Source organism: Carlito syrichta, unplaced genomic scaffold (assembly GCF_000164805.1).
Source record: "Carlito syrichta isolate Samal-C Ts95f unplaced genomic scaffold, Tarsius_syrichta-2.0.1 Scaffold311843, whole genome shotgun sequence".
Classification (NCBI taxonomy): Eukaryota; Metazoa; Chordata; class Mammalia; order Primates; family Tarsiidae; genus Carlito; species Carlito syrichta.
The window spans coordinates 199,872-224,700 of NW_007255939.1; the positions used below are offsets into that span (position 1 = coordinate 199,872).

The 24,829-nt window shown below is 50.6% G+C and overlaps 1 protein-coding gene across 1 annotated transcript in view; it reads right to left on the reverse strand.

Annotated features, from left to right (window-relative positions):
* Positions 1-5,443: 5,443 nt before the first annotated feature.
* The window catches only part of ASCC2 (activating signal cointegrator 1 complex subunit 2), a 45,092-nt gene continuing 25,706 nt past the window's right edge, over positions 5,444-24,829 (reverse strand). The window contains exons 9-20 of the mRNA XM_021718121.1: positions 23,011-23,085; positions 21,338-21,445; positions 21,014-21,082; positions 20,735-20,809; positions 19,180-19,369; positions 17,308-17,522; positions 15,966-16,085; positions 9,808-9,901; positions 9,592-9,722; positions 8,901-9,003; positions 7,549-7,628; positions 5,444-5,864 (exon numbers count right to left, since the gene is read on the reverse strand). Coding sequence (XP_021573796.1) covers positions 5,693-5,864; positions 7,549-7,628; positions 8,901-9,003; positions 9,592-9,722; positions 9,808-9,901; positions 15,966-16,085; positions 17,308-17,522; positions 19,180-19,369; positions 20,735-20,809; positions 21,014-21,082; positions 21,338-21,445; positions 23,011-23,085 — 1,432 coding nt within the window. The 3' untranslated portion in view covers positions 5,444-5,692. The remainder of the gene's footprint in view (positions 5,865-7,548; positions 7,629-8,900; positions 9,004-9,591; positions 9,723-9,807; positions 9,902-15,965; positions 16,086-17,307; positions 17,523-19,179; positions 19,370-20,734; positions 20,810-21,013; positions 21,083-21,337; positions 21,446-23,010; positions 23,086-24,829) is intronic.

The following is a 24,829-nucleotide window of genomic DNA, read 5'->3' on the forward strand; positions in this document are numbered from 1 at the left end:
GGGAGCGGCCACTGCACTCCAGTCTGGGTGATAGAGTGAGACTCCAACTCAAAAATAAATAAATAAATAAATAAACTAACAATAAAAAAAGCAGGCCTGTTGAAGTCTGGGAATGTGTGTGTAAAAGAACATTGAGTAGGTGGATTAGACCGGGGAGGTGGGAGAAGAGGGGAAGCCTGCGTGTAAACACTGCAAAGAAAATGCCAGCCGGGCTCGGTGGCTCAGCCTGTAATCCCGCGCCTTTGGGAGGCTGAGGTGAGTGGATTGCCTGAGCCCGCGGGTTCGAGACCAGCCTGGGCAGCAAGACCTCATCTCTACAATAAATCAAAACATCAGCTGGGCGTGGTAGCGCCTGCCTATAATTCCGGCTACTTGGAAGGCTGAGGCGGAAGGATCGCCGAAGCCCAGCAGGTCGAGGCTGTGGTGGCCAGGAGCGGCCACTGCACTCCACTCTGGGTGACAAAGTGAGACTCCAACTCAAAAAAAAAAAAAAAGAAAATGCCTAAATTTACAGCAGTAATTTGTGCTCGTCCCACTGGGGGCTCTGCTTCTGCCTGACTCTTCTGGGAAAATCACTTTAAGGAGGAAAAAATCATAATTACGTCCTTGGGATAGCAGAACACTTAAGAGACATATCAGAGTGCTGGGGGCGGGCTGCTAGGTAAAGCATAGTCAGTGTCATGATTTCATGTTTGGAAAACTAGACTTTAGTGCCCATTATTTTTGTAATTCAGACCCCAGCAAGTAAAGCTAGAGGAAACTCCATAGCAGAGAGAGACCCACAGAAGCCCAGGTTATTAAGCAGGACAAAGCTCCCCATCCATAGGAGAGAAGGGGAGACCTGAAATTCCAGAGCCTAAGCTTGGGGCTGGCTAGGGATTTCACCAGGTTGAGAAAATCTCGACCAAATGCCCTTTAAGGTCCTCTGAGTTCTGCAGTCTGTGTAAAATTCTCGTTTGTTATTGATTGTTGGAAGAGAGTTTTCAGTGCGCTGTCAAGTCGGAACTACGTGCTTGTTTTAAGGACTCCCCCACCCCCACTGCACACTCACACAGGGCTGTAGATGGTGGCCTTCAGACAGAAGGAATTTTTAACCCTGGGTCAGACTGCAGAATTGCAACAACAGTCTCTGGTCACCGCCGCGCCACGCCCAGAGGTGGAGAGGAGACAGATGCCAGGTGGATCTGGGGTCCCTGGAGCTCTGGCCCCTCCCTGGCTCTTTCTAGGTATTCCTTAAACATGGTCTGGATTCCAACACCCCCTCCTCACCTCTGAGCCTCCTCTTCCTCCTCTTCAATGCCAGCTTCCAAGAAGGACCCACTCTCCTGCCTTCTCCTCTCCCTCATTTTTCCTTCTTCCAGTCGGCTGTCTCTCCATGCTTCCCGGCAGAGCTCCAGCGAGCCCCACAGCCTCTGCCTGGGTGACCTCTGTCTCGGCTGCGGCCTGACACTGTGGCCACCCTCTGCTTCCAGGAAGTCTCTGTTCTCCGCCTCTTTCTGTTAATTTCGCCTGTTTTCCTTCCAACTCATTTCTTCATTCATTTATTAGGATTTAGCACAGCTATTACTAACCATTTTTCCAAAATGTTTTTTTTCCCCCGATATAATATCTATATGCTGCTTGCACTGTCAACTCCAGGAGGACAGAGGCCAGGTTGCTCTCACACATGCCTGGCACCTAGTAGAGCTGTGCCGAATAGATGTACTTTTTCTTCCACGCAACCAGGCTGACGACCGGTCCCTGAGCCCTGAGAACAGGCAGCAAACACTGACAGTAGCTGCTCTGGACCGTGACTAGATCACAGCCTGGCCTGCTCTCGGGCCCTCACTCTGGGGCTCACGCTCTCTTCTGCCCTTTGTTCCCTCCTAGGCCTCAGTGCTCCCCAGGTCAGCTGTCGCCATCTTAGCCGCAAATGCCCCAACCTTCTCCACTTCCCCTGGAGAGGGACTCAACACAGACATGAAAAACTCTTCAATGGGCTCCCAGCAGACTGGACACTCAGAGGAAAGGATACGTGAAAGTGAAAACAGAAAAAAGTGGAAAAAATAGGACAGAGCAACTGAGATCTGTGGGACACTATGAAATGGTCTAATCACTGGCGTCCCACAGGCCTGGCTGACGAAGTGGGTTTCCCTTTCTCCTGTGCTATAGCTGTTTTACTTGTACGATGGGCGACCCAAAAGACCCGGGATTATAAAAAATTGTTTTTACGTGTTTAAACTTCAGTCACCTTCAAAGTCCTCTCTGCTTGATGCAATACACTTATTGAGACATTGTTTCCACAACTCAAAACAGTTTTTGAACTCTTCGATTTTGATGCCTTTTAGTGCTTCCGCCATTTTTGTTTCACCTCTTCCACATTGGCAAAATGTTTCCCTTTGAGGATGTTTTTAGGTGAGGAAGGGTAAGGAATAGGGGTTATGCCATTTTTCGTAAAAAACAAACAAACAAACTGCTGAATATTCAGCTTGGGGTGGGCAAGTGCACTCGTAAATCACCCATCATGAAATAAGCAAATGCACTGAAAGAATCTCAAAAAAAAAAAAAAATCACTGAAGCTTAACACAGCCTCTAACACTAGCTGGTACACTGACGCTCATGGGTTCCTAGAACACTTACCTAGTGGGGAAAGCCTGCACTACAAGAGGCTACCCTCCAAAAGATAATTTTGGCTTTTTTGGGTCCCCGCTCACATTTTCTCCTTTCATTGTAAGGATAGTGACAAGGACACGGGGAATGGAAGGAATGAAGAACAGGAGTAGACGGTAGTGTGCACAGGGGTTAAGGACCAGGTTTTAGGAGAGTTCTGGGACTGACTCCTCCCTTGGTCACTTGCTGTGTGATCTCAGACAGGTCACCTAACCTCTCTGGACCTCAGTTTTCTCTATCTGCCTTGTGAAGATTAAACAAGAGAATGTAAGGAAAGAGCCCAGTAGAAACTCTGACCATGGTAAATGCTCATAAGTGCTTTTATTCTTGTTACAAGTCACCATGGTGTCATGACCATCATCGTGCACGTGCTCACTATTATTTCCCTTCAGCACATTCCCTTCCGGACTTGGTCTGTATGCAAAACAGTTTTTGTTCACATTTCCACAATTATGGTGCATCACACCGTCAGGCATTCTGCTTTTTAAACTTTAAAAAATATATATATATTCTTACACATGTACTTTCCGTGTTGCTACCAGGTCTTTGTCAATAGCATTTTAAAGAGCAACATCACATTCCCTGCATTTCCTGTGTGTTGACCTCTATTTGTTTTTGTTTTCCTCCATGGATTATCTCACCGGAGCCCCTGGTGTGGCAGGGACTTGCAGGTTCTCCAATCATTCACTCGTCCAGACTGCACCCGACTTGTTAAGGGGTGACTTGGAAAGGACCCACGTCCAGGCTCTGCTGCCAACTTGCCCCTGCCCCCATGGGCTCTGGGGTCCCTTTTAACAAGCAATGAGAGGCTCTGCCCCATCACTTCACAGAGGAACAGGAGCCCTGTTTGAACACACACGCCCACCAGTATGGCCCCCCGTGACCAGAACAAAGACACAAAGTCTTCAACGTTTCCTGGGAAAGGTTTGTGACAGTCGTCCAGGGTCTGCCAGGGTCCAGAGAAGGCACTTAGAAAATACTCATGGAAAAGCAGCACGTGCGGGAGGATCCCGCAACCGAGCAAGCAGAGTGGGCTCCCACTCCCCTTTACTTCCAACTCCTCCACAGCTACCAATCTGAAACCCTGGAGTCTCCTCAGAGGCAATAATGGGCACCAAGTGGCAAGATTTCATCTGGTCCAGTGGGCTCACTTTACAGATGGGAAAATGGGGGCCCCCCCGAGAGGCAGAGGGGTGTGCCTGCGAGCACCATTCTGGACGGCCCTGAGTTGTTTTCACCCTGAAAGGGTGCCTCAAGATCTGAATGAGAAAACAGCATCTCCTCAAGGGAGAGACTAAGTCTGACCTGGCACTACACTCTGAAAAACTTGAAAAATTGCCTCTGTCTTCTCAAAGCCTTTAAGCCAGGATGTTCCCGTGAGGCCTGAACACCATTCAGGTGTCAGGAGGTATAGATGACCAAGTGAAGGGGAGGGGGACTGTGTGGACAGTGACAAGCAAGGCTGGTAAAGCCAAGAACACCCTGACCCACCTCGCCAGAGCTCAGGAAGGGAGGAAAGAAACGGCCTCTGCCAGCGAGCTTGGTCAGAAGGAAACAGAGTCTTCCTGTTGCCTGTCAAGACTCCGCTAACCCGGGCCTGAGCTCAGTCAATTTGGCAGCAAGAGAGGAGGATGCCGCTCCCTTATCTGCTCTGCATCTCAAACATAGGGAGAGTTGGTGAAACACAGAGGGATTGCTATTGATTTTCACTTGTGCAGGCTGACCTAACAAAACCAATTCGTCAATTCCCTATCTGCCTCCACTTCAGACTCTCACCCTAAGCACGTGCAAATAAATTGCATGAGTACCCAGGATGATTTGTCAAGGTCCAGCCAGGCATGGGCCCTGGCTTCCACTGATGGACTCCAGGCCAGGCAGGGCTAGGGTCAGCCCAGCCAACACCCTACTGTAGACCCACCATTGACTGGCAACACTCTGGCTCTGGAGGGCCCAGGAATGGGGGGCCCTGGCAGCTGTTGCTGCTCTAGGAGCTAGTTGGCCATGCCTAGGAGGAACCAGGCCCAAGTCTCACTTGCTTCAACAGGACTGGGCAGTGACATCCTCACTTGTCTTCTAAGGTTTCCATCTCTTGATTTTGGGGGCTTTAATAGAGTATATGTGCAACCATGAGGCACTGACCTCTGGTACCAGCTCTGCCACTGGCTAGATGTCCTTGGGTCAGATGTGAGATGGAGAGGACACCACCTACAGGGGTGTAGAACCCTTTAAAGGCCAGGGTCAGACCAAGTGTCCACTCCCTGTTCTCTACTTCCTAGCTGTGGCCTGGGCAGGGGTTTTCAGCCCCCAGAGCCCTATTTTCCTCACTGTGGAGCTGACAACTGTCCCTACCTCTCAGGTGGAACTGTCAAGCTGAAAGAGTGAATGGGAAGGACCACAGGCCTCATGGCCTCCAGTCCTTCATTCCACAGGCAGGGACTGGAGCTCAGAGAAGGGGGATGTTCTGAGGGTCACACAGCAAGGCCGAGCCACCTTAGCAGGGCTGACACTGAGAGGAGAGCATGAGAGGCTGACGAAAAGAACACAGTGACCATCCTGCCCTCTTGTCCTCCAGCTGGCGGCTTGTCCCTGAGGAATGGGACAGGGGGAGTGGGTCACGGGTACATCATGGATCATTGCTTGAAAGGGTCAGAAACTTTATTCGCAGGCCTTTTTGTTTGTTTTTGAATATACAGGTTTCCTGCCATCCAGGGACAAAGGGAAGTGGTGTGTCTTGCTGCATGAAGATTGGGGCACTTGCCCCGGGGTTCTGTCCTGTCCCTTTCCTGCCAGCGCAGCTGGGGGAAAGTGCCTGCTGGCTGGCCCCACAGACTCTTCTGCTGTGGGATAAGGCACTGTGTGTTCTGTAGAAGGTGCTCATGGCTGGTAGATGACGAGGCGGCCTTCTCAGGGGCTGCAAAGCTGAGGCTGTTGAGGGGTCGAGTTGAACTTGGGGCCCCGTAGAGGGCCAACTGGTGAGAAGGCCCCAGACTATGGGAAGCAGGCCTGGCGTCACTGCCTCCCTGCCGGCCCTGGCACAGCGGCCTCAAGATGGGATCATGCCTTTGCTTCTCTTGCGGTCAGCCATGGTTCTCCGGTTGTGGTTGGCTCGTACCGCCTTGTTGGCTTCCTTCTTCCTGCGCTCCTGTGTTGTCTCTCGGCTCTGCCCATGGCCCCGGGGGCTGCCAGCCACTGTTGTTGAGCTGTCATGCCGGTACCTGAGGAGCAACAACCCATTCCAGGAGTACCCACCAACCAGAAGAGGCTCTGATGTGAAAAGCCCGCAGCTTACCTCGGTGGTCATTGGGAGAGAACACAAAGCTTGGGCCAGGTCGACCATGTCCTAGCTTTGGATGGTAGGAGAAATGAAGCCTGGTAGGGGCAGGGCTTAGGGCTCTGGCCAGGCCAGCTTGGCATTTTTTCTTCTCTGAGCCCTGCCTCCGGCTAAGCCAGTTGCTACACTGTGGGGGACGAACAGCTAGTAGACTGACTGCAGCCCACAAGGAGGAGGTGAGGAGGGTTTGGGGTGGGTATTCTCCCTTCTCCATCCCAGGCTACATGCTACAGATGAGCCACAACTCCTTTTTTTTTTTTTTTTTTGAGTTGGAGTCTTACTCTGTCGCCCAGACTGGAGTGCAGCGGCCGCTCCCGGCCACCGCAGCCTCGACCTGCTGGGCTCCGGTGATCCTTCCGCCTCAGCCTTCCACACAACTCCTATTCTACACCCTAGAGCCTTGCCTGGCAGTCTCCAAAGACTCAGTGCACTCACAGTTGTGACCTAAGACTTTTTAGACTATCTCAACCACTGGGATTTTCCCAGAACTCTGCACTCAGAGGGCTGGGATGCATGAGAAATCAGAGCTGCTATGATTCCTGCTCAGTAACCTTCTAGGACTCCCCCGTGCCCTCAGAATGAAATCCAAATGACTTTTCTTATGGCAAAGCCCCCTACTCATAGGCAGTGCTGGATGAGTCAGGGTCAGCATGGGGGAATGGGCTTCTACCCCTGGCATGGCCTTAAGTGGATGCTGACCCTTGGCCCTCTGGACTATCTCCTTGCTGGATGAGGGGGCTGGATTAGAGGAATCTCTGGCTACCTGTTCCTAACTCCTTTGTCCTGACTGCGCCTGCACTTTCTTGCCATTCTGCCCTCATATGACACCCTTAGGGGCCCAGCTCAAGTGCCCCTGTCCCTACCTATCATGCCTCTCTCAGTCATAAACGATGTGTCTGTCTGTCTGGGCTCTCTCACATTTGACACTGTGCCTGACACCGGTTAGCCCTGGACACACTGGTCTCCCACACTGGGTGATAAAGCCCTTGCAGTGTTCATTAAATAATGGTTTCGGGGGTGGACCCTGAGCTATCTGGGCTCAGTCTTTGTTCCACCACCTACTAGCTGTATGACCTTTGGCAGGTAACTTAATGTTTCTGGGGCTGAATTTCTTCATCTGTGAAAAGAGGATAGTGATAATGGTTCATACGTCTGTCGTAAGAGCTAAACTCATACACATGAAGTGCTTGGGTTTCTGTGTGGGTTTCCTGGGTGGTTGGCTGGACCTTTCCCAGATGGGTCCCCTCCCATCAGAAACAGCCTCTTGGCCAGGCACAGTGGCTCAAGCCTGTAATCCCAGCACTTTGGGAGGCCGAGGTAAGGGGATTGCCTGAGACCATGGGTTTGAGAACAGCCTGGGCAACTTGGCAAGATCTCATCTCTACAATAAATCAAAAAATTAGCTGGGCGTGAGAGCACATGCCTATAGTTCTGGCTACTTAGAAGGCTGAGGCAGACGCTGGGATGGCTGTGAGTGTGCTACAGCACTCCAACCTGGGCAATGGAGTAAGATTCCAACTCAAAAAAAAAAGAAAAGAAAAGAAAGAAACAGTCTCTTGAATGCTCACCCCTTCCTGGCGAGGAAAGTCATACGTCTGGCTTCTGCCTTCTCCCTCAGCATTGCAGGGTCCTGCACGAAATGGTCAGGCTGTGGAGGGAAAGGGAAACAAGATCTGGACTCACAAGCTGCCCCCTTTCCCTAAGCTGCTTCGAGACCCTGCTTGAGTGAATTTTGTTGACACCTCCATGCCAGGTAATGGGAAGCTATAGCTTCGTAGAGCGATGCCCCAGAATTGGTGGGCTTGCCTTGGGCTAAGGTTTCCAGGAGCCCCTTCCTCTCTTCCCCAAGGAAGTGGCAGTTGAGGGGACTCAGACTTCCTGGAAAGGGTGAATGGGCCGTGGCTAGAATGATGATGACAAATGATGTGGCGAGGAGGCCAGGATGGCCACTAGGAGAGGCTACACAGGGCCTTGAAAGTCAAGGGAGCTGCCCCAGGAAGCTGACTGGTCACAAGAGCAGGAGGCCTGGGCCTCACTAGCACCACCAGCAGCGTGTGTGGGAGTGCCCACTCTTGAGCACAGCCTTCTGCACCAGGAGTGTAAAAGCCTGGCCCAGTGCAGGAGAAAACTGACCTAGGGACCACAGACAGGTTTTGGTGGCCAGTGTTTTTGCTTTTTAAACCAAAACCAAAACCAAACAATTGGAATTAGTAACTTGTGAAAATTGGTAAAAATGTGGGCTGATCCCTTGCCTGGAAAGGGAAATCTGTGGAAACTCCGGGTCTGCACTTGTGTGTGGGGGGTCCCTCAGGCAGGGCATGTGCTCCCCAACACTCAGTGCAGTCCCCACCGGTCCTGCCACTCACTGATATAGCAAGCTTGCCCTGGAAACACTGGAATTTGCCACCCTGGTGGGTGGGCAGGAGGGGCTCGAGGGATCCCAGGCTGCCGCCCCATTCACCTGAACAGTACTGCTTTTATCTGTTCTGTGTGTTGAGATTTTAGTTAAGATTTCATTTGAAGAAAATGTTTAGCTGCTACAAAATTCAAATCTACCAGTCCAGGTGACTTCCCAGGGTCCTTGGGCCCTAACTCCGATTTTAAGAACTGCCATCCTGGGCTCAACAGCCAACAGCTGCCCTTCTCCCAGCCTCGAGGCTCCTGGGCCGAATAATGAACCTGGCAGCTCAAAGGCCTGGTCTCGAATCTGTTCCCTGGGACCTCACTGGGCAGCAGAGGCAAGTTCTAAGCCAGCAGCTCTCTAAGCAGACATCCTGGGCTCGAAGGGACCCCTTTTGTCCAAAGTAGTAATGCCGGGGCTGCCTCAGGGCCAGCTGCAAGGAGGGGCGGGGGGCTAGTGCTACCAATTTACCCTTCAGAACTGCACTCCCCCTTCACCAGCCGCCGGCCATGGAGGTACCTTGGGGGCCTCGTCTTCAGGCTCCTCCTCCTCTTCCTCATCATCTTCCTCCTGCCCTTCTCTGGGCACTTTGGTTCTCAGCACCTGAGGGATCGTGAAGGGCCTGAGGGTTTAGAGAGAAAGTGAGATCAGACACTAGGTTCAACATGGAGAGCCACAAGGAGGAGGGAACCTGGTTGGGTGACAGGCTTAGGAGGCTGGGAAAAACCAAAGTGCTTTGTAACAGCTTTGCTCTAGGCCCTGGATGCTTTGGGGGAACCAGGGACTGATGAGGGGTTGAGGGGGAGGTTGAGCTAGGGCCCTGGGGTCCCCACTCCTCCTTTTAGTCAGGGCAGTTCTGCTTTGATCTGTGTTGAGGAATGTCCAAAATATCCCACTAGGAAAAGTTTTCTGCAATTAAAAAGAAAAATGTATCCAACCCTCCACTGCTGAATTTGACTGGCTTAAAAAAAAAGGAAGAAAAATGTAAAACTACTGTGTGAGACCAAGTAAATGCTGTCCCACTCAGGGTGCGCTGGGGTGGAAGAACACTGGACTAGAAGTCAGGAGGCCTGGGTTTGGCCCTGGTTCTGCCACTGACATGCTCAGGTAATCAGGGCCTTGGCTTCCTCATCTGTATAAACAAGGGGTGTGGAAGCCCCACAGGCCTGAGAGCTGCTCTGCCCAGGAATGTGCCCACCCTCTGCCTCACCTGCGGCTGATGAGCTCATCATCAGAGTCTGCATCGTTGGCGCCCACCTGGTTGCCATCGTACGTGTCATCGTACTCATCCTCGTAGTCATCACCATGGTAGGGCAAGCTCTCACCTGACTGTAGCGGCACCTGCAATGGTGGAAGCACTTGTCGGAGGGGCTTGGGACCATCTGGTCTCCCCTGCCCAGCAGAGGCCCGGCCTTGGCCGACCTACCTCCTCCACCACCACACTGTACTGCTCGTAGCGCTGTCGCTGCGCTGCCACCATTCGCTTGTCATTCAGCAGGCTCCGTGTGTTCTCCTCTTTCCTGGTGCCGAGAGAAAGGAAAAACCCATCAGACCTGGAAGGCTGCAGGGTGTGGAGGGCCCGGACAGACTGTGGGCTTACTTCTCCATCCCTTGGATTGACCCCGAGACCATGGGGACAGACCCAGCCACTTTGGAGGGCATCCTGGGAGCTGCTGTTAAAATGTGAAATGTGCACAGTCAGGCTTGGTGGCTCAGCCTGTGATCCCAGCACTTTGGGAGGCTGAGGTGAGGGGATTGCCTGAGCCCCCAGGTTCGAGATCAGCCTGGGCAACTTGGAGAGACTGCGTCTCTACAATAGATTAGCAATTATCCAGGCATGGTAGTGCGCACCTGTAGTTCTGGCTACTTGGAACGCTGAGGCAGAAGGATCGCTGGAGCCCAGCAGGTGGATGCTGGGGTGGCCATGAGTATGCCACTGCACTCCAGCCTGGGTGACAGAGTGAGACTCCAACTCAAAAAAAAAAAAAGTGAAATGTGCACATCTTTTGACTAGGAAACTCCCTTGCTCAGAGGCATCTACCCCAGAGGAATAATGGCTGTGTGTGCACAGAGGTCTGATAGAGATTTTCTTTTCAGTATTGCTTGTAACAGTGAAAAATGGAAAGCAATTAACGTCTACCAGGAGTGAAGTGGCCAAATGAACTGTGTCACATCTGTATTACAGATCGCTGCATACAGATCTCAAGAATGACGTTGATCTATTTGTGCTGACAGAGAAAGAATTTTAAGATTTATTCCCAAGAAGGAAAGCAAACTACAGAAAAATGCACACAGTATGATCCCCAAAGCAAACCAAATCAACTTTTGTTTCTATGGGCCACACATCAGTGTGGGTAAATGTGCAGACAGGGCTGGTGAATCCCACACTGAATGAAAATGGCTACTCCTCAGAGGGGCCTGGGCTTGTCTGAATCTTCTAAAACAAACACACATTTAAGAAAGAGCATGGCCAGGCTCGGTGGCTCAGTCTGTAATCCCGCACTTTGGGAGGCCGAGGTGAGTGAATTGCCCGATCCCGCGGGTTCGAGACCCACCTGGGAAACTTGGCGAGACCTCATCTCTACAATAAATCAAAAATTAGCTGGGCGTTGTAGCGCGTGCCTGTAGTTCCAGCTACTCGGAAGGCTGAGGCGGAAGGATCGCCGGAGCCCCGCAGGTCGAGGTTGCGGTGGCCGGGAGTGGCCACTGCACTCCAGTCTGGGAGATTGAGTGAGACTCTAACTCAGAAAAAAAAAAAAAAAAGAAAGAGCAAGGCCACATGTGGCCTTCTTGCTGAGCTCAGGGAAGTCCTAGAGACCTCTGGGGTGAGAGGTGGAGGGGCCCTGTCCTATTCCTTTCACCCCATGTAACCACAAGTGGCCGCCTATCTGTTTCACGGTTCAAGCTTCCATGTAACATTTCACTGGAAGAAAAAGTTTGCAAGTTCAACTCCCATCATGTCACAGGTGAGGAAACTCGGGTGCAGTGGAGGGAGGAAAAATAACTTGCTTGGGGTCACAGTGAGCTTCAGTGCAGCCTCGGCAGGGGGAACTCAGGCCTCTCGACTCATGGCTTTGCAAACCTGTAAAAAAACCTGGCTTGTCAGACACATACACAGGCCTGTGGAATGTAGCTTCTAGCCCTGCAGGGGAAAATCAATATGCGATGCCAGGCAAGAAAATCCAGCTTAGCTGTGAAATCGGGTCTCTGGAATGTATCAAGGGTAGGGAAAAAAAAAGAAGAGACACAAAGCCGAACACAGCTTCCATAAAAATCTTCTATTAACTGGCTTTTGGTGGAGGGAGGGGCAGGCGTCTGAGTCTGTCTAAGTCTGCTGGGCTGTCTGCCTGGAGGCCGGGGCAGGTCAGGACTGCAGCCTCCAGTGTGGCGGGCTAGGGTTTGCCTCCCTTCAACAGCCTTTACTTCATGCAAGGCAGGATATGAGACCCGGATGGGGAGAGATTCGGAAATGAATAAAATATGGATCTGCCCTTATGAACTCACAGTGTGTTGGGGGGTGACAGACAGGTAGATGACAGCTATCATGTAATGTGTTAAATTGGAGACATGTCTGCCCTGGAAACACCACAGAAATGGACTCTGGCTCAGGAGGTCTACTTGGGAGCTGCAGAAAGGGGTAATGGAGGCTCCATGGTAGGGAGTTATTTGATTGGACCAGGAGTCCCAGGTGTGGTAGAAAGTAGGGTGCATGTGATGTGAACCAGGGAGAAATCTCAGTCCACAGGAATCTTTCACAGCCACCTGGGAAGAGGCCTGTGACTGTGGCCCTGGCCCTGTACCTGGCTTTCTGACTGGTTGGAAAAGATGTAGAGAGGAAGTGAAAAGAGTTCAACTTGTCTGGGTGCTTGGTGCCCCTGGTAAGAGCACATCCATGCATTGAACATGCATTTCCTAAGGACCTACTAGGTGTCAGGATCTGTGCTGGGCCAGGGAACCACGAATGAATGAGCAGTATCACTATCCTTTCTGCCATACCTTCGGCTCTTGGACTATCCATCCCTGGTCTGGCAATTGAGGCAGTTCTTTTATGCTGTGTGGCCTCTGGCTACATAGCTGCCTGGCAAACTCCACCCACCCCAGGTATGCCTGGTAGAGAACACAGGTAGGGATAGGGAAGTCTGGTGCCTAGGCTGTCAGTCTAGGGAGGTGCAGTTTTAGCCCCATGACCTCATTTGGAGTCAGGAAGGAAAAGAAAAATCAGGAGCAAAAGCAGCCAGAAGATGTCAGAGGGCCGTGACTTCAGTCAAGTCTGGAAAACCAGGCAACAGTGGTTTCAGAGACTGTCTTTGGGGCAGGCAGCTTCTTCAGCCTCCTACAAGAGGACAGCAAGCCCAGGAAATGCAGGCTCCCCGACACCTGGCCACCTTTCCCTTCCTCATCTCCTCAAGCCTGTCCTTCAAGGCCCATTCAAACTGCCTGAGAGGCTGACTCTTGTCTCTGAGCTTCTAAAGGGCCTGCAGAGGTAAAAACAAACAAATAATTCCCCCTGCCCCCCTCGCCACTCCCTTTTCTAGGTGAGGAATCCGGGGATCCAGAGAGGCAGAGCAACCTTCTCAAAGTCACACAGCTTCTAACAGTGAAGCCAGGGCCAGGTCTCCTGACTCAGGTCTGCTCTGCTACTTCCTTGGTTGTGTGACCACAGGCAAGTCCCTTATCCTTGCTAAGTCTCATTTCCTTCCTCCCAGGACCTATTTCCTAGGGCTGATATGAGAAATAAATAAAATGATATGGAGAAGTAGGCCCAGCACTTGCTGAGCTCAACAAAGTAAATCCTGTTTTACTGCAGGACTTGTCAGAGCCATTAGTATCTCTGCGACGCCTCAAAAGACAGAATGCACAGACATTTTTGGCAATAGAACTTTTTTTGAGGGAGAACACTTGCTATCTTCCAAGGCACTATGGAACAGTCCCACAACATCAGGGGACCCTTCCTTCTACAACCTGCCTCCTTCACTAGCCTTGACATGTAGCACATGTGCTTGGCATCTGCCCAACAGTTATGTTCCATTTTAACCATGCTCCCTTCATTCTCTTCAAGTCTTTCCACCTTTCCCTTCCATACTGGAGCACCAGGCCTCCACCCTGTTACTCAGTCCTCCTGATGAGATATGAAGGGAACTTCTGGGAAAGATTTCCTAGCCTCCTGGAGAGACACAGGGACACCTGGTCTGGACTTCCTCCCAGCACTGTTGCTTCTGGAAGCCACAGCCAAAACATCTTGACTCCCTGAAGCCTCAAGGGAACTAGCATGACCATAAGCAGGCCCAAGAGACAGAAACCACAGGTTAACCTAGCCTAGCCTGCCCTCACTTGTAGCCCCTTGTAACGCAGGGGACAGATTTCCTTACTACTTAAGGCCCTGAGTGTATCCTACTTAATTAAACAACACACATGCATTTAAACTCAGATGTGATCTCCTTGGTGTTACTTAATTTCTCACATGCTCCCCCGAAGGTAGGGCTCTAAGGATCTCCACCCTGCACAAATTAGGACAGGTGTCTCTGCTGAAATCTCTGTGTAGCCCACCCCAGCACCTTCCCACTCTGTCATTACTTATTTTAACGGTCTAAGTCTTTCCCACGGTCTCTGTGCCATTTAAGGGCAAGACATGGGCACCCAGCTCACCTTGTCTTCCTGGTGTCTAGCATAGGATCTGGCACTAGTAAATCACTTAATAAATATTTGTTGAATGAATAAATAAATAAATAACACATGAATGGATGCTCTGCCTCTTTGCAATCCTCAGCCCCTAGGCTATCCAGCATAATGAGTCTCTCTGTCTGGCAGCCTGGAGGGCCCCGGGAGCACAGCATTTTCGGAAACTTGGCTGCCTCAGTGTCAGTCCTTCTACTGACCCTGACAGCTGGGACCAGCCCCGTGGCAAATGCTTGTGAGTGACTTATGACCCAGGTAGGGTTAGATGGGACTTTACAATACCACGTGCCCTGGGCAAACCCATAGATTAAGGTCAAGGGGAAAGGCCATTGTCCAGAGATGCCTAAGCTCTGTGGGGACCTACCAATCAGGCTCCTTGGGTTGGAGCAGGGGGCCAGCCCTCTACCGGCCAGGGGGAACTCTTGTCTTCTCCTTTCCAACAGCTGGAGTTGCAGAGGGTCGTGCTGGCCTGGAATAGTGGCCACTGATCCAGGATAACATCTCTGGCCTGAGATCTGGGATGTCGCAATGATGCAGGATAACATCTCTAGTCTGGGATCTGGGGATGTCGCAATGTGTGTGACTAAGCAGTTTGCAAGTACTTCCTGACCAGCCAGCCAGATGACTTTATGGCTGCCCTGCGCCCACTTCCTAAGCCCTTGGCCAGCCAAGCTTCCAGCACTGGGTAGCCCCAGGGAGGGGGAATAGGATGGGGCTCTAACTGAAGAAGCAGCCGGCATTTCTGCCACTGGTGCTCCTACATGAAAACAAGGTTGGTTTTCTCCCACTCTGAACCTCATCGTCTCCATCTATATGATAGTGAAAAGGCAGGCTTCACTTGTCCAGTGGGCCCCTGATTTCTGTTTTCAATGAGTCAACACCACTGCAGACCTTTGGGGGACTACCAGTGTCAACATTTTATTTTGCTGTTCTCCACTTGGATGTTGTACTCTCTCCCATCACTGTTGACTCTTGTCCCAAAGCTGGGTGATCTTTTCAAAACATAAAATGTGTCAGCTTGTGGGACCCTCGCCATGCTCACAACAGCCTTGGGGCCCCTGCCCCTGTTATTCACTCTCCTTGGAAAACTTCTTCTTCCCTCCTTTGCAGAGCTGACCCCTCCTCATCCTTCAGCTCTCGGTCCCACATCATCTTCTCAGAGGAGACTCCTGCCTGGGATGAAGCCTCAGCCATAGGCTCAGAAGTTTGTGTACCTCCACTCTGCAGTCCTTGTTATATCTGTAATTTGATGTTGCTTGTTTGATAAGCTGATTAACACAGACTCCACGTGGGCAGGGGCCGTGTCTGTTTCACTCCCCACTATGTCCCCAGAACTTAATTAATCCAGAGCCTAGAATGCTGTAAGTACCAGACAAATATTTGTTGAATGAATGAATAAATCTTAAATGGACATTTCAATGCCAAAAAAGTAGGAAGGACACAAACTAAAAATAAATAGAAAGGCCTTAAAATGGAATATGTTTACCTACTGAAAATCTCACTTAGTACAAGTCCTTAATTTTCTCATTTTGTCATAACCTGGGAAAAAATCAGGACAAAGAAGGGCTTCTGGGAAGCCCAGTCCAGATCCACAACACAGAGACTTGATAGTCAACACATTAAAAAATGTAATCAGGTAAGCAGGGGACCATTTGGACTCTTTTGGCCTTTTGCTATCAACAAGGAAGATTCATTCACTACAACCTCCTGCATGGAGTTGGAGCCTGAAGCGTAATCATTGATAAGCCTGTTCCTACCTACGGGGAGTGCATAGGTCCAGGGCTGTGAAGGGATCTCTGAGCTGAAACTGAGGTCAGCTTTGTAAAGATGGAGCCTTTGGTTTCTCTTGCTTTCTCTCCACACTTCCAGAGTCAGGGCGCCTAGAACTCTGCAGCCCACCACACTCACCTCTTGCCCTTATGCACCTGGCTCAGGTCCACTGAGTCCCTGCTGAACACGTCAAACTTGTCATTCTGGAAGACGTTGTGACGAGATGTCAGCAGGGGCGTTGGGTCTGGTTTCATCTGTCTGGGAGGGACACAGAAATCAATTGAGGGGGCCCCGCCAGCTGGTACCTACCTATTCCCCACTTCCCCCTGCCATGTTATACCCTTCCAATTTCCAATCCCTTCACCAGCCCCACCTAGGACACAATCTAAAAACCTTTAAGGGGGAGAAAAGACCTCACACTACCTGGTACCTGCCTGGATATGCAGCCACACCTCAAATGAAGCTCCCCATTGTTCCCTGTGTGCCACCCACGTAGGTTTTATTTCTTAAAAGCTCTATGCCTCATTTATTTATTTGTTTGTTATTGTAATTTCAATTTTTTTTTGAGTTGGAATCTCACTCTGTCATCCAGACTGAAGTGCAGTGGCCGCTCCCGGCCACCGTAGCCTCAACCTGCTGGGCTCCAGTGATCCTTCCGCCTCAGCCTTCCAAGTAGATGGAACTACAGGTGTGTGCTACCACGCCCGGCTAATTTTTTGATTTATTGTAGAGATGAGGTCTCATCAAGTTGCCCAGGCGGGTCTTGAACCCGCGAGCTCAGGCAATTCACTCACCTCAGCCTCCCAAGGCGTGGGATTACAGGCTGAGCCACCGAGCCCGGCTTCTATCCCTCATTTAATGCTCACAGTAGCCCTATGAGACAGGTAGTCATAGATCACTCAACTTTGTTGTGCCTCAGTGCCCTCATCTGTAAAGTGGGACACAAAGTTATCATCACTCACTCATTTGGTAAACATTATTTGTTCATGGAAGAAACACCTCTTTGTGCACTGGTTCCTGCTCTCCTGTGGGGCCTTTGGGCAGCAGTGGACCGAACTCAAAAAGGGTAGGTTTGAAGGACTGAGAGGTTTCGGCTGCCCTTTCTTAAGAATCTACTGGGAAGGTGGTCATGACAATGGCAGGTCAGGAACTGAGGAGCTCTGAAGGCATAACAACCCTCTGTCACATCTGTGTCTCTAATCAGTCTTCCCACAAATGCAGCAGGGATGTTAGCTGTGCATGCTCTGCCCTGCATGAGACAAGTGAGAACCTCCTGAGTGGGGCCTAAAGGTTTTGTTTCCTCAAAGAGGACATTCGTTTAAATGGCTGGGAAACACCACTGTGGGGAAGAGAGAGCAAGCTGAATCCTGGGCCACGAGAGCAGGAAGAGTGAGATGCAGAGGAAAGCCTCCCCCTTCCCCCCACCATCCCCCACAGGCAGCCCAGGCACCAGAAGCCTCCCTCCAGGTGTTTCTCCCACCTGTCTAGATTTTGGTCCAGCTGGTTGAGGGTAGGGGCCAGCCGCTCCTCCAGGATGTTGTTGATCACCTGTTCTGGGTCGTAGTGGTAGTGCTCCAAGCAGGCCAGGATGAAACCCTCCCCAAGGTCTGGAAGCAGGTCCTTCACTTGGGAGATGAGTGAGTCCAGCTCCACACCACAAATGACGGGGCCTGGGGCAGCTGCTGCCCCCATGCACTGAAGTAAGAACAGAGTGAAGGAGAAGGTTGAGCAGGGCCGGTGATGTGGCAATAGGCCCCTGACAGCACTGGACTCAGTGCCAACGGACCTGGTTTGAGTTCTGACTCTGCCCCTCCTGACCATGGGGCCTTGAGCCTGGGAGTTCAAGATCAGCCTGGGCAACATAGAGACCTTGTCTCTACAAAAATAAAAATTAAAAAATTAGCCAGGCATGGTGGCACATGCCTTGTAGTCCGTTACTTGAGAGGCTGAGGCAGAAGGATGGCCTGAGCCTGAGAGGTGGAGGCTGTGGTGAGCTGTGATTGCTAACATTCCAGCCTGGGTGACAAGAGTGAGATTCTGACTCTGAAATAAATAAATAAATAAATAAATAAAAATCCCAAAAAACAGCTGGGTGCAGTGGTTCATGCCTGTAACCCCAGCACTTTGGAAGGCAGAGGCGAGAAGACTGCCTGAGCCTACAGGTTCAAGACCAGCCTGGGCAACTTGGTAAGATCTCATCTCTACAATAAATTAAAAAATTAGCTGGGTGTGGTGGCGTGTGTCTGTGGTTTCAGCTACTTGGAAGGTTGAGGTGGAAGGATCGCCAAAGCCCATCAGGTTGAGGCTGCAGTGGCCATAAGCGTGCCACTGCACTCCAGCCTGGATGATAGAGTGAGACTCTGACTCAAAAAAAACCCAAGAAAACAAAACAACAAAAAAGAATCATGAGATCTGGGATCTAGCAGGAAGAACAGTAGCAATTGTTAGAGGAGTATCGAGGGTCAGCCACGTTCAGAGAGTTTCAAGCAACAGCTCTGGGAATCCCAGCAACCTCATAGAGGTGTACACCACATCTGTCATCTAGGTTTCTACAGATGAGGAACCAAGGTTCAACGTGATGTGCCTAAAGCCATATAGCTGGCAAGTGGCAGAACCAGCTGCACTCCTAAACTTCCTGACCCAAGTCTAGGTGGTCTTAATCCTGGTACTGTGCTGCCTCCCAACCTACAGGAGAGAGTCCTAGGTTTAGTGGCCAATCAAGACAGCCATAGACTTGGCCAGTCCTAGAAAAGTCCAAAGAGAAGGAATCAGATCTGAAGCACCCGAATTTGTTCAGGGGAGCCTTGTAGTCCCACGGAGGGGTTTCTGGGTTGGCCATGCAGTGGGACCTGGCACTGCTCCCAGTTGTAACCAAACAGGCCCCACTTTTGTCTGTTTAGAGGAGAGCTGTGGAAAAATCTTCACCTCTTCATTTTTGCTTTTTTCCCCTGCATACCACCATACCTGGCTAATTTTTAAGTTTTCTATAGAAATGAGGTCTCACTATGCTGTCCAGGCCGGCCCCAAACTCCTGGGCTCAAGCAATCCTCCTGCCTCAGCCTTCCAAAGTGCAGGAATTACAAGTGTGAGCTAATGTGCCTGGCCTACCTCTACATTTTATAGAGGGGAAGCTGTGGCTTTGATGGCTTAAGCAACTTGCTTTCTGTTCACCCCAATCTAGCATGCTCTCGGCTTGGGACCCTAAGGGCAGCCCAGAGCTGACCACAGCTCAAGCTGTCAGTTCTAAAAGAAACCTTTCCCCAAGTGCAAAAACAAAGAAGGGAGGTTTCCTGCTGCCCCAACCTCTCCAACGGGGCCAGGAGAGGCGAGGAAAGCACCACCCGATACACACCTCGTCCTCCAAGTTCTCCGTATGTGATGCTGCTTGACTGACTGGCTCTGCCGTTACTGCGACCCTGCTGGGATCCCCACTGAGATCCTCAGTCACCGATGGGTCTTTAGCATCTGTGACTTTCCGTCTGTCCATCCCTTCCCACGCACTTTCCACTGCCTGGAGGATGTAGGCAGTTCGTGTCTCATCCCTATAAGGCCATGTTAAGGGGTCTCTCTCTCGGGTCCCACAGCCTTCTCCATCTTCTCAGTTCTCAGGCAGCATAATTTCTCAATCCCTCCCCAGCATCTGACCATACAGCTTCTGCCAGGGGCTTTCTGGGCTACACCCAGTGGGCATCACTGACACCTGGGCTGTGTGGGGGAAACAGGCCAGACTACAGCCATAATGGTTCTGCAACCTAGCACCTGCTATTCAGTAGAAAGCAGCTCTGAGTAAAGATAGGGCCAGGGCTGCCACTGGAGTGTCCTGGAAAATGGATTTGGATGAGCCAGTCGCTCCTTTTTTGTACTGACACCCAGTAGGTAGGCTTGATAGGACTGCTGCCACCGCTCCCTGTCCAACGAGCTGATGGCATTCTGCAAAGGCTGGGGGACACAAGGTGTCCCTGAAGTAGGACTGACAACCTACCCCAGCTACCACAATAGCCTATAGGCCTGCTCCTTCCTGTCCTTCCTTCCTCTCTACTATCTTTGGCACAAGCCAGAAATCTGAGAGTCACCTAAACCTCTCTCACTCCACTTCTAGTCCAAGCCCTCATCGTCCAGCAATACCCCCCACTCCAGCTCCTAAGCCTCACTGTGGCTTCAGGATGGTCCATTCTCTTCCACGTGCCAGACAGTTTTTCCAAAGTAGAGACCTGTACATCACCCCTGCTTTGCAGCCTTCCATGCTCCCCAGCACTTGCAGGACAGAGCACACGACTTCTTAGTGAGAGGTGTCCCAAGGCCAGCACACCTGTCACATTCCAATTCCCTCTCCTGGCAGACCCCTTCCCTACAGTCATAGCCTGTACTCTACACACGTCTGTGGGCTCTTCAGAGAAGTCTGCTCTCTCTGTCCTCTGTCCGCTGGAAATACTCTTGTCCTTGCCCTTAGATCTTGGATTCATGCTCTCCCATTCCTTCTGCTGTTCTCAGCTTGGACATCACTTCTATTTAACAGGCCTATCTGAGCTCTGCCAGGTGAGGTGCCTCCTCTAGTTTCTTGCCCTCTGAATTCCTCCCACATGACACGATCTAACTGCCTGTTTACTTGTCCTCCTCCCTTTTGGCAGTGAGGTCTGTGAGGGTGATGATGAGACCCTTGGTCACATAGGCCCAGATGCTCAGAGAACACCTAGAGAAAGCAGGACTGCACCTCTCCCCTGCCCTGAGCATTACAGCAGTCATCTTCTCTAGAGAATGGAAGACTGGGGCCTTGGCAGGCCTCTTTGGCCAGCTGGCTGATCTGTGTGTTTTGGGGCTAAACCTTTCTCTGCTTCTCAGAGTCCCAGCAACTTATCTCTGACTTGGTCAGGCCTGGGACCTAGGATAGGGCCATAAAAGAAGGATACAAGACTGATGAGGCCTGCTGCAGCAAGTTGATATCTTCAGCCACAGGGAAGAGTGTGTCATAGTCCCGGAGAAACCTGTGGGGCAGAGAGCAGACAGAAGGGACAGGGCTGGGGCCATTGGGACACTGTTCTGCTGCAGGCCACTCCCTGAGTCTGATGCCCAAACTTATTAGAGCCATGGTGAGCCTATGGCAGGGGCTCTATCATATAAGGCTTCATGGAGACTGATGGGAGGGCCGTGGGCCTGTCCCACTGCTGGATGCATCTCATCACACTCACCTCTTCTCCTGCAGCAAGGAGCTGAAGACTTGAAGAAACTCTTCAATGAAGCCCTGAATGTTGTCACAGCTGGAACAGGACACCAGGGAAGATGAGCCCATGCAATGCAAGATGACTTGCATTCCTTCCATGCCCGCCCTACTGCTCTGTAAGTCTGTGGCCCGTAGGAGGGAAGAGGCATTTTTCTTGGTTTCCTATCTCTGCTCAGCTGACCCCAGAGCAGAAGAGGAGGCCGAGATGAAGTGATGGACATGCTCGTGCTGGGCTTGGGGAGGGGGCTGTTGGGAGGCTTGTCTATCCAGGCAGCAGTTTCCAAGGGCTTACCTGCTTTCTAGGATGGGAAGGAGGCAGATCTGGTTTAGAAGGATGTGAAAAATCTCTATTAGTTTCTTCCTGGAATGGGAGAGCCTCTGCCACAGGTCACCTAGCAGCCTTTCAAGGCCAGAGAGAAAAAAGAAATAGACTTGGAAGACAAAAAAGCACTGAGGGAGTTTTTCCTCCATAGTTATAGGTGCCTCCCTGGTGAAGAAAGCCTTATGGTTCACTAGTGAGAGCAGCTGGCAAAAGGCTACAGGCCCAGAGTGGCCAGTTGGCTCCAGGGCTGCTTCTCAGTTCAAACAGTGGGTTGGGAACAAGTGGGTCAGGAACCAGTGGGCCAGGAACCAAGAGGTGGAGCACCAGCTGAGAGGAGGGCTTAGAGGCAGAGGCCCGCCATCATTGTAACTGTCAGTACTTTGGGGGTATTGGGTTAATGGACTTCATTGCCTAGGTACAGGCAGAGTATTGGGACAAATCTCCTTTTTTGCTATTTGGTAACATTTAACTCTCTGCCTGTCATAATCACAATCTTTCTCCTTAGTTCTTCACACAATTTCTTATAGAGCACTCATTTTTTAAAAATCTTACATCTTTTTTTTTTTTGAGTCGGAGTCTCACTCCGTCGCCCAGGCTAGAGTGCAGTGGCACACTCGCGGCTACCCCAGGGTGGACCTGCTGGGTTCTAGTGATCCTTCCACCTCAGCCTTCCAAGTAGCCGGAACTACAGGCGCACGCTACCACGCCCGGCTAATTTTTGATTTACTGTAGAGATGAGGGCTCACCAAGTTGCCCAGGCTGGTCTCGAACCTGTGGGCTCAGGCAATCCACTTGCCTCTGCCTCCCAAAGTGCTGGGATTACAGGCTGAGCCACTGAGCCTGGCCATATCTTTTTTTTTAAGTTTTTTTTTTTTTTAGAGACAAGGTCTTGCTCTATTGCCCAGGTTAGAATGTAGTAGTACACTGTACTAGCTCACTGTAACCTTGAACTCATGGGCTCAAGTGATCCTCCCACTTCAGCCTCCCAAGTGGCTGGTACTATGTGCCACCATGCCCAGCTAATTTTTAAAATTTTTTTATAGAGATAGGGTTTTGCTATGTTGCCCAGGCTGGTCTCAAACTCCTGACCTAAAGCAATCCTCCCACCTTGGCCTCCCAAAGCACTGGGATTATAGGCGTGAGCCAATGTGATCAGCCAGAAAAGATTTATTTTATTTTATTTTATTTTTTTATTTTTAATTTTTAAAATTTTTTTGAGTTGGAGTCTCACTCAGTCACCCATACTGGAGTGCAGTGGCCACTCCCAGCCACCGCAGCCTCGACCTGCTGGGCTCTGGCGATCCTTCCGCCTCAGCCTTCCAAGTAGCTGGAACTACAGGCGCACACTACCACACCCGGCTAATTTTTGATTTATTGTAGAGATGAGGTCTCGCCAAGTTGCCCAGGTGGGTCTCGAACCCACAGGCTCAGGCAATCCACTCACCTCAGCCTCCCAAGATACGGGATTACAGGCTGAGCCACTGAGCCCAGCTAAAAGATTTATTTTAAATCTTTAAAAAAAAAATGCAAGGGATAGGAGGTGACTAGGCAGGGACACACACAAGGCTGAAGCTGCAGGTCCCTAGTCCTACCCCTTGTCTTAGAGATGGGGATGCTAAAGCCTGAGGAAAGTCCCGCCTCACTTGGTATCTTCAAGCCTCCTCTTCTTAATTGCAGACTCCATTTCGGGAATGGCCACTTCGTAAAAGGAAGCTAGTCTGTGGAGGCACACACGGGTAAAATGCTGAATTAGTTAATAAATACCACACTCTGTAAGAAAGTCAAAGCGAATCCAAGGGGGCAGAAAGGCCCATTTCTTGTTCCCACACAATTTTCTCCAGGGACTCCCTTGGTTCTTCCCCGAGCCCACCCCAGACTGACCTATTGTGGCAGGTCCCAGAAACAGCTTCATGGGAAGTGACTTGTAGCTATATCCCTCACTCAGATGGGGAACCAACTCCCAGAGAGGCTCATTCTAACAAAGCAACCAGAGGGCCAGCCAGAACTCACTGAGGTTTGAGAAACAGATACACAATTACCCTTGTTTCTTGCTAAAAAACGGCCAGCTTTACGTGCACTGGAATGTACATTTCTAAAATAACCTTTCTTAGTTGTGAGATATAAAGAAAAAGTTTTAGTTTGGGCAACAAAAACAGTTTTGACATGAACCAAAATCTTTAAAAATTGATTTAATTTTTTTTTCTTTTTTAAAAGACAGGGTCTCACTCTGTCACCCAGGCTGGAGCTGGAGTGCTGTAGCACAATCTCAGCTCACCACAGTCTTGATCTCCTGGGCTTAGGCGATCCTCCTTTCTCAGCCTCCGGAGCAGCTGTGGTGGACTACAGATGCCACCACAGTTTATTTTATGATTTTTTTTTTGTAGAGATGAAGTCTTGCTATATTGCCCAGGCTGATATTGAACTCCTAGGCTCAAGAGATTCTCCCACCTTGCTTGGCCTCCCAAAATGCTGGGATTATAGGTGTGAACCAACACGCCAGCCTAAAAACTGTTTTAACACAAAAATGTCAACAATATTTATATTTGTTTGAAATAGGCTAAATGTTCTCATATCTTCTACATTGGTTTATAAGTTAAGCCAGTTAGCAATGTCTCTATAACTTTTTTTTTTTGAAAGTAGGATTTAATAGCTGGGCTCGGTGGCTCAGCCTGTAATCCCCCGCCTTTGGGAGGCTGAGGTGAGTGAATTGCCTGAGCCTGTGGGTTCGAGACCCGCCTGGACAGGTGAGACCTCATCTCTACAATAAATCAAAGAATGAGCCAGGCGTGGTAGCACGCGCCTGTAATTCCGGCTACTTGGAAGGCTGAGGTGGAAGGCTCGCCGGAGCCCAGCAGGTCGAGGCTGCGGTGGCCAGGAGCGGCCACTGCACTCCAGTCTGGGCGACAGAGTGAGACTCCAACTCAAAAAAAAAATAAAAAAAGAAAGTAGGATTTATTGAGAGGACAGAAAAGCTGCTAGAGGAGGAGGGGGCCCAAGGGGGCTGCCTTATAACTTTTTTGTTTATTTATTCATTAATTTTTTTGTGGTGAGTTCTCACCATGTTGCCCATTCTTGTCTTGAACTCCTAGGGTCAACCAAACCTCTTGCCTCAGCTTCCCAAGTAACTGGAACTACTAATGCATGCCACTGCACCCAACCTATGACTTTTATAAAATTAAAAATGATACATATATAATCATTTAAAAATAAATATTATACTAATTTAAAAAAAAGAAAACCAGCTGGGCTCGGTGGCTCAGCATGTAATCCCGCGCCTTTGGGAGGCTGAGGTGAGTAGATTGCCAGAGCCCGCAGATTCGAGACCCGCCTGGGCAGCGAGACCTCATCTATACAATAAAATAAAAAAATCAGCCGGGCATAGTAGCGCATGCCTGTAATTCCGGCTACTTGGAAGGCCGAGATGGAAGGATTGCCGGAGCCCAGCAGGTCGAGGCTGCGGTG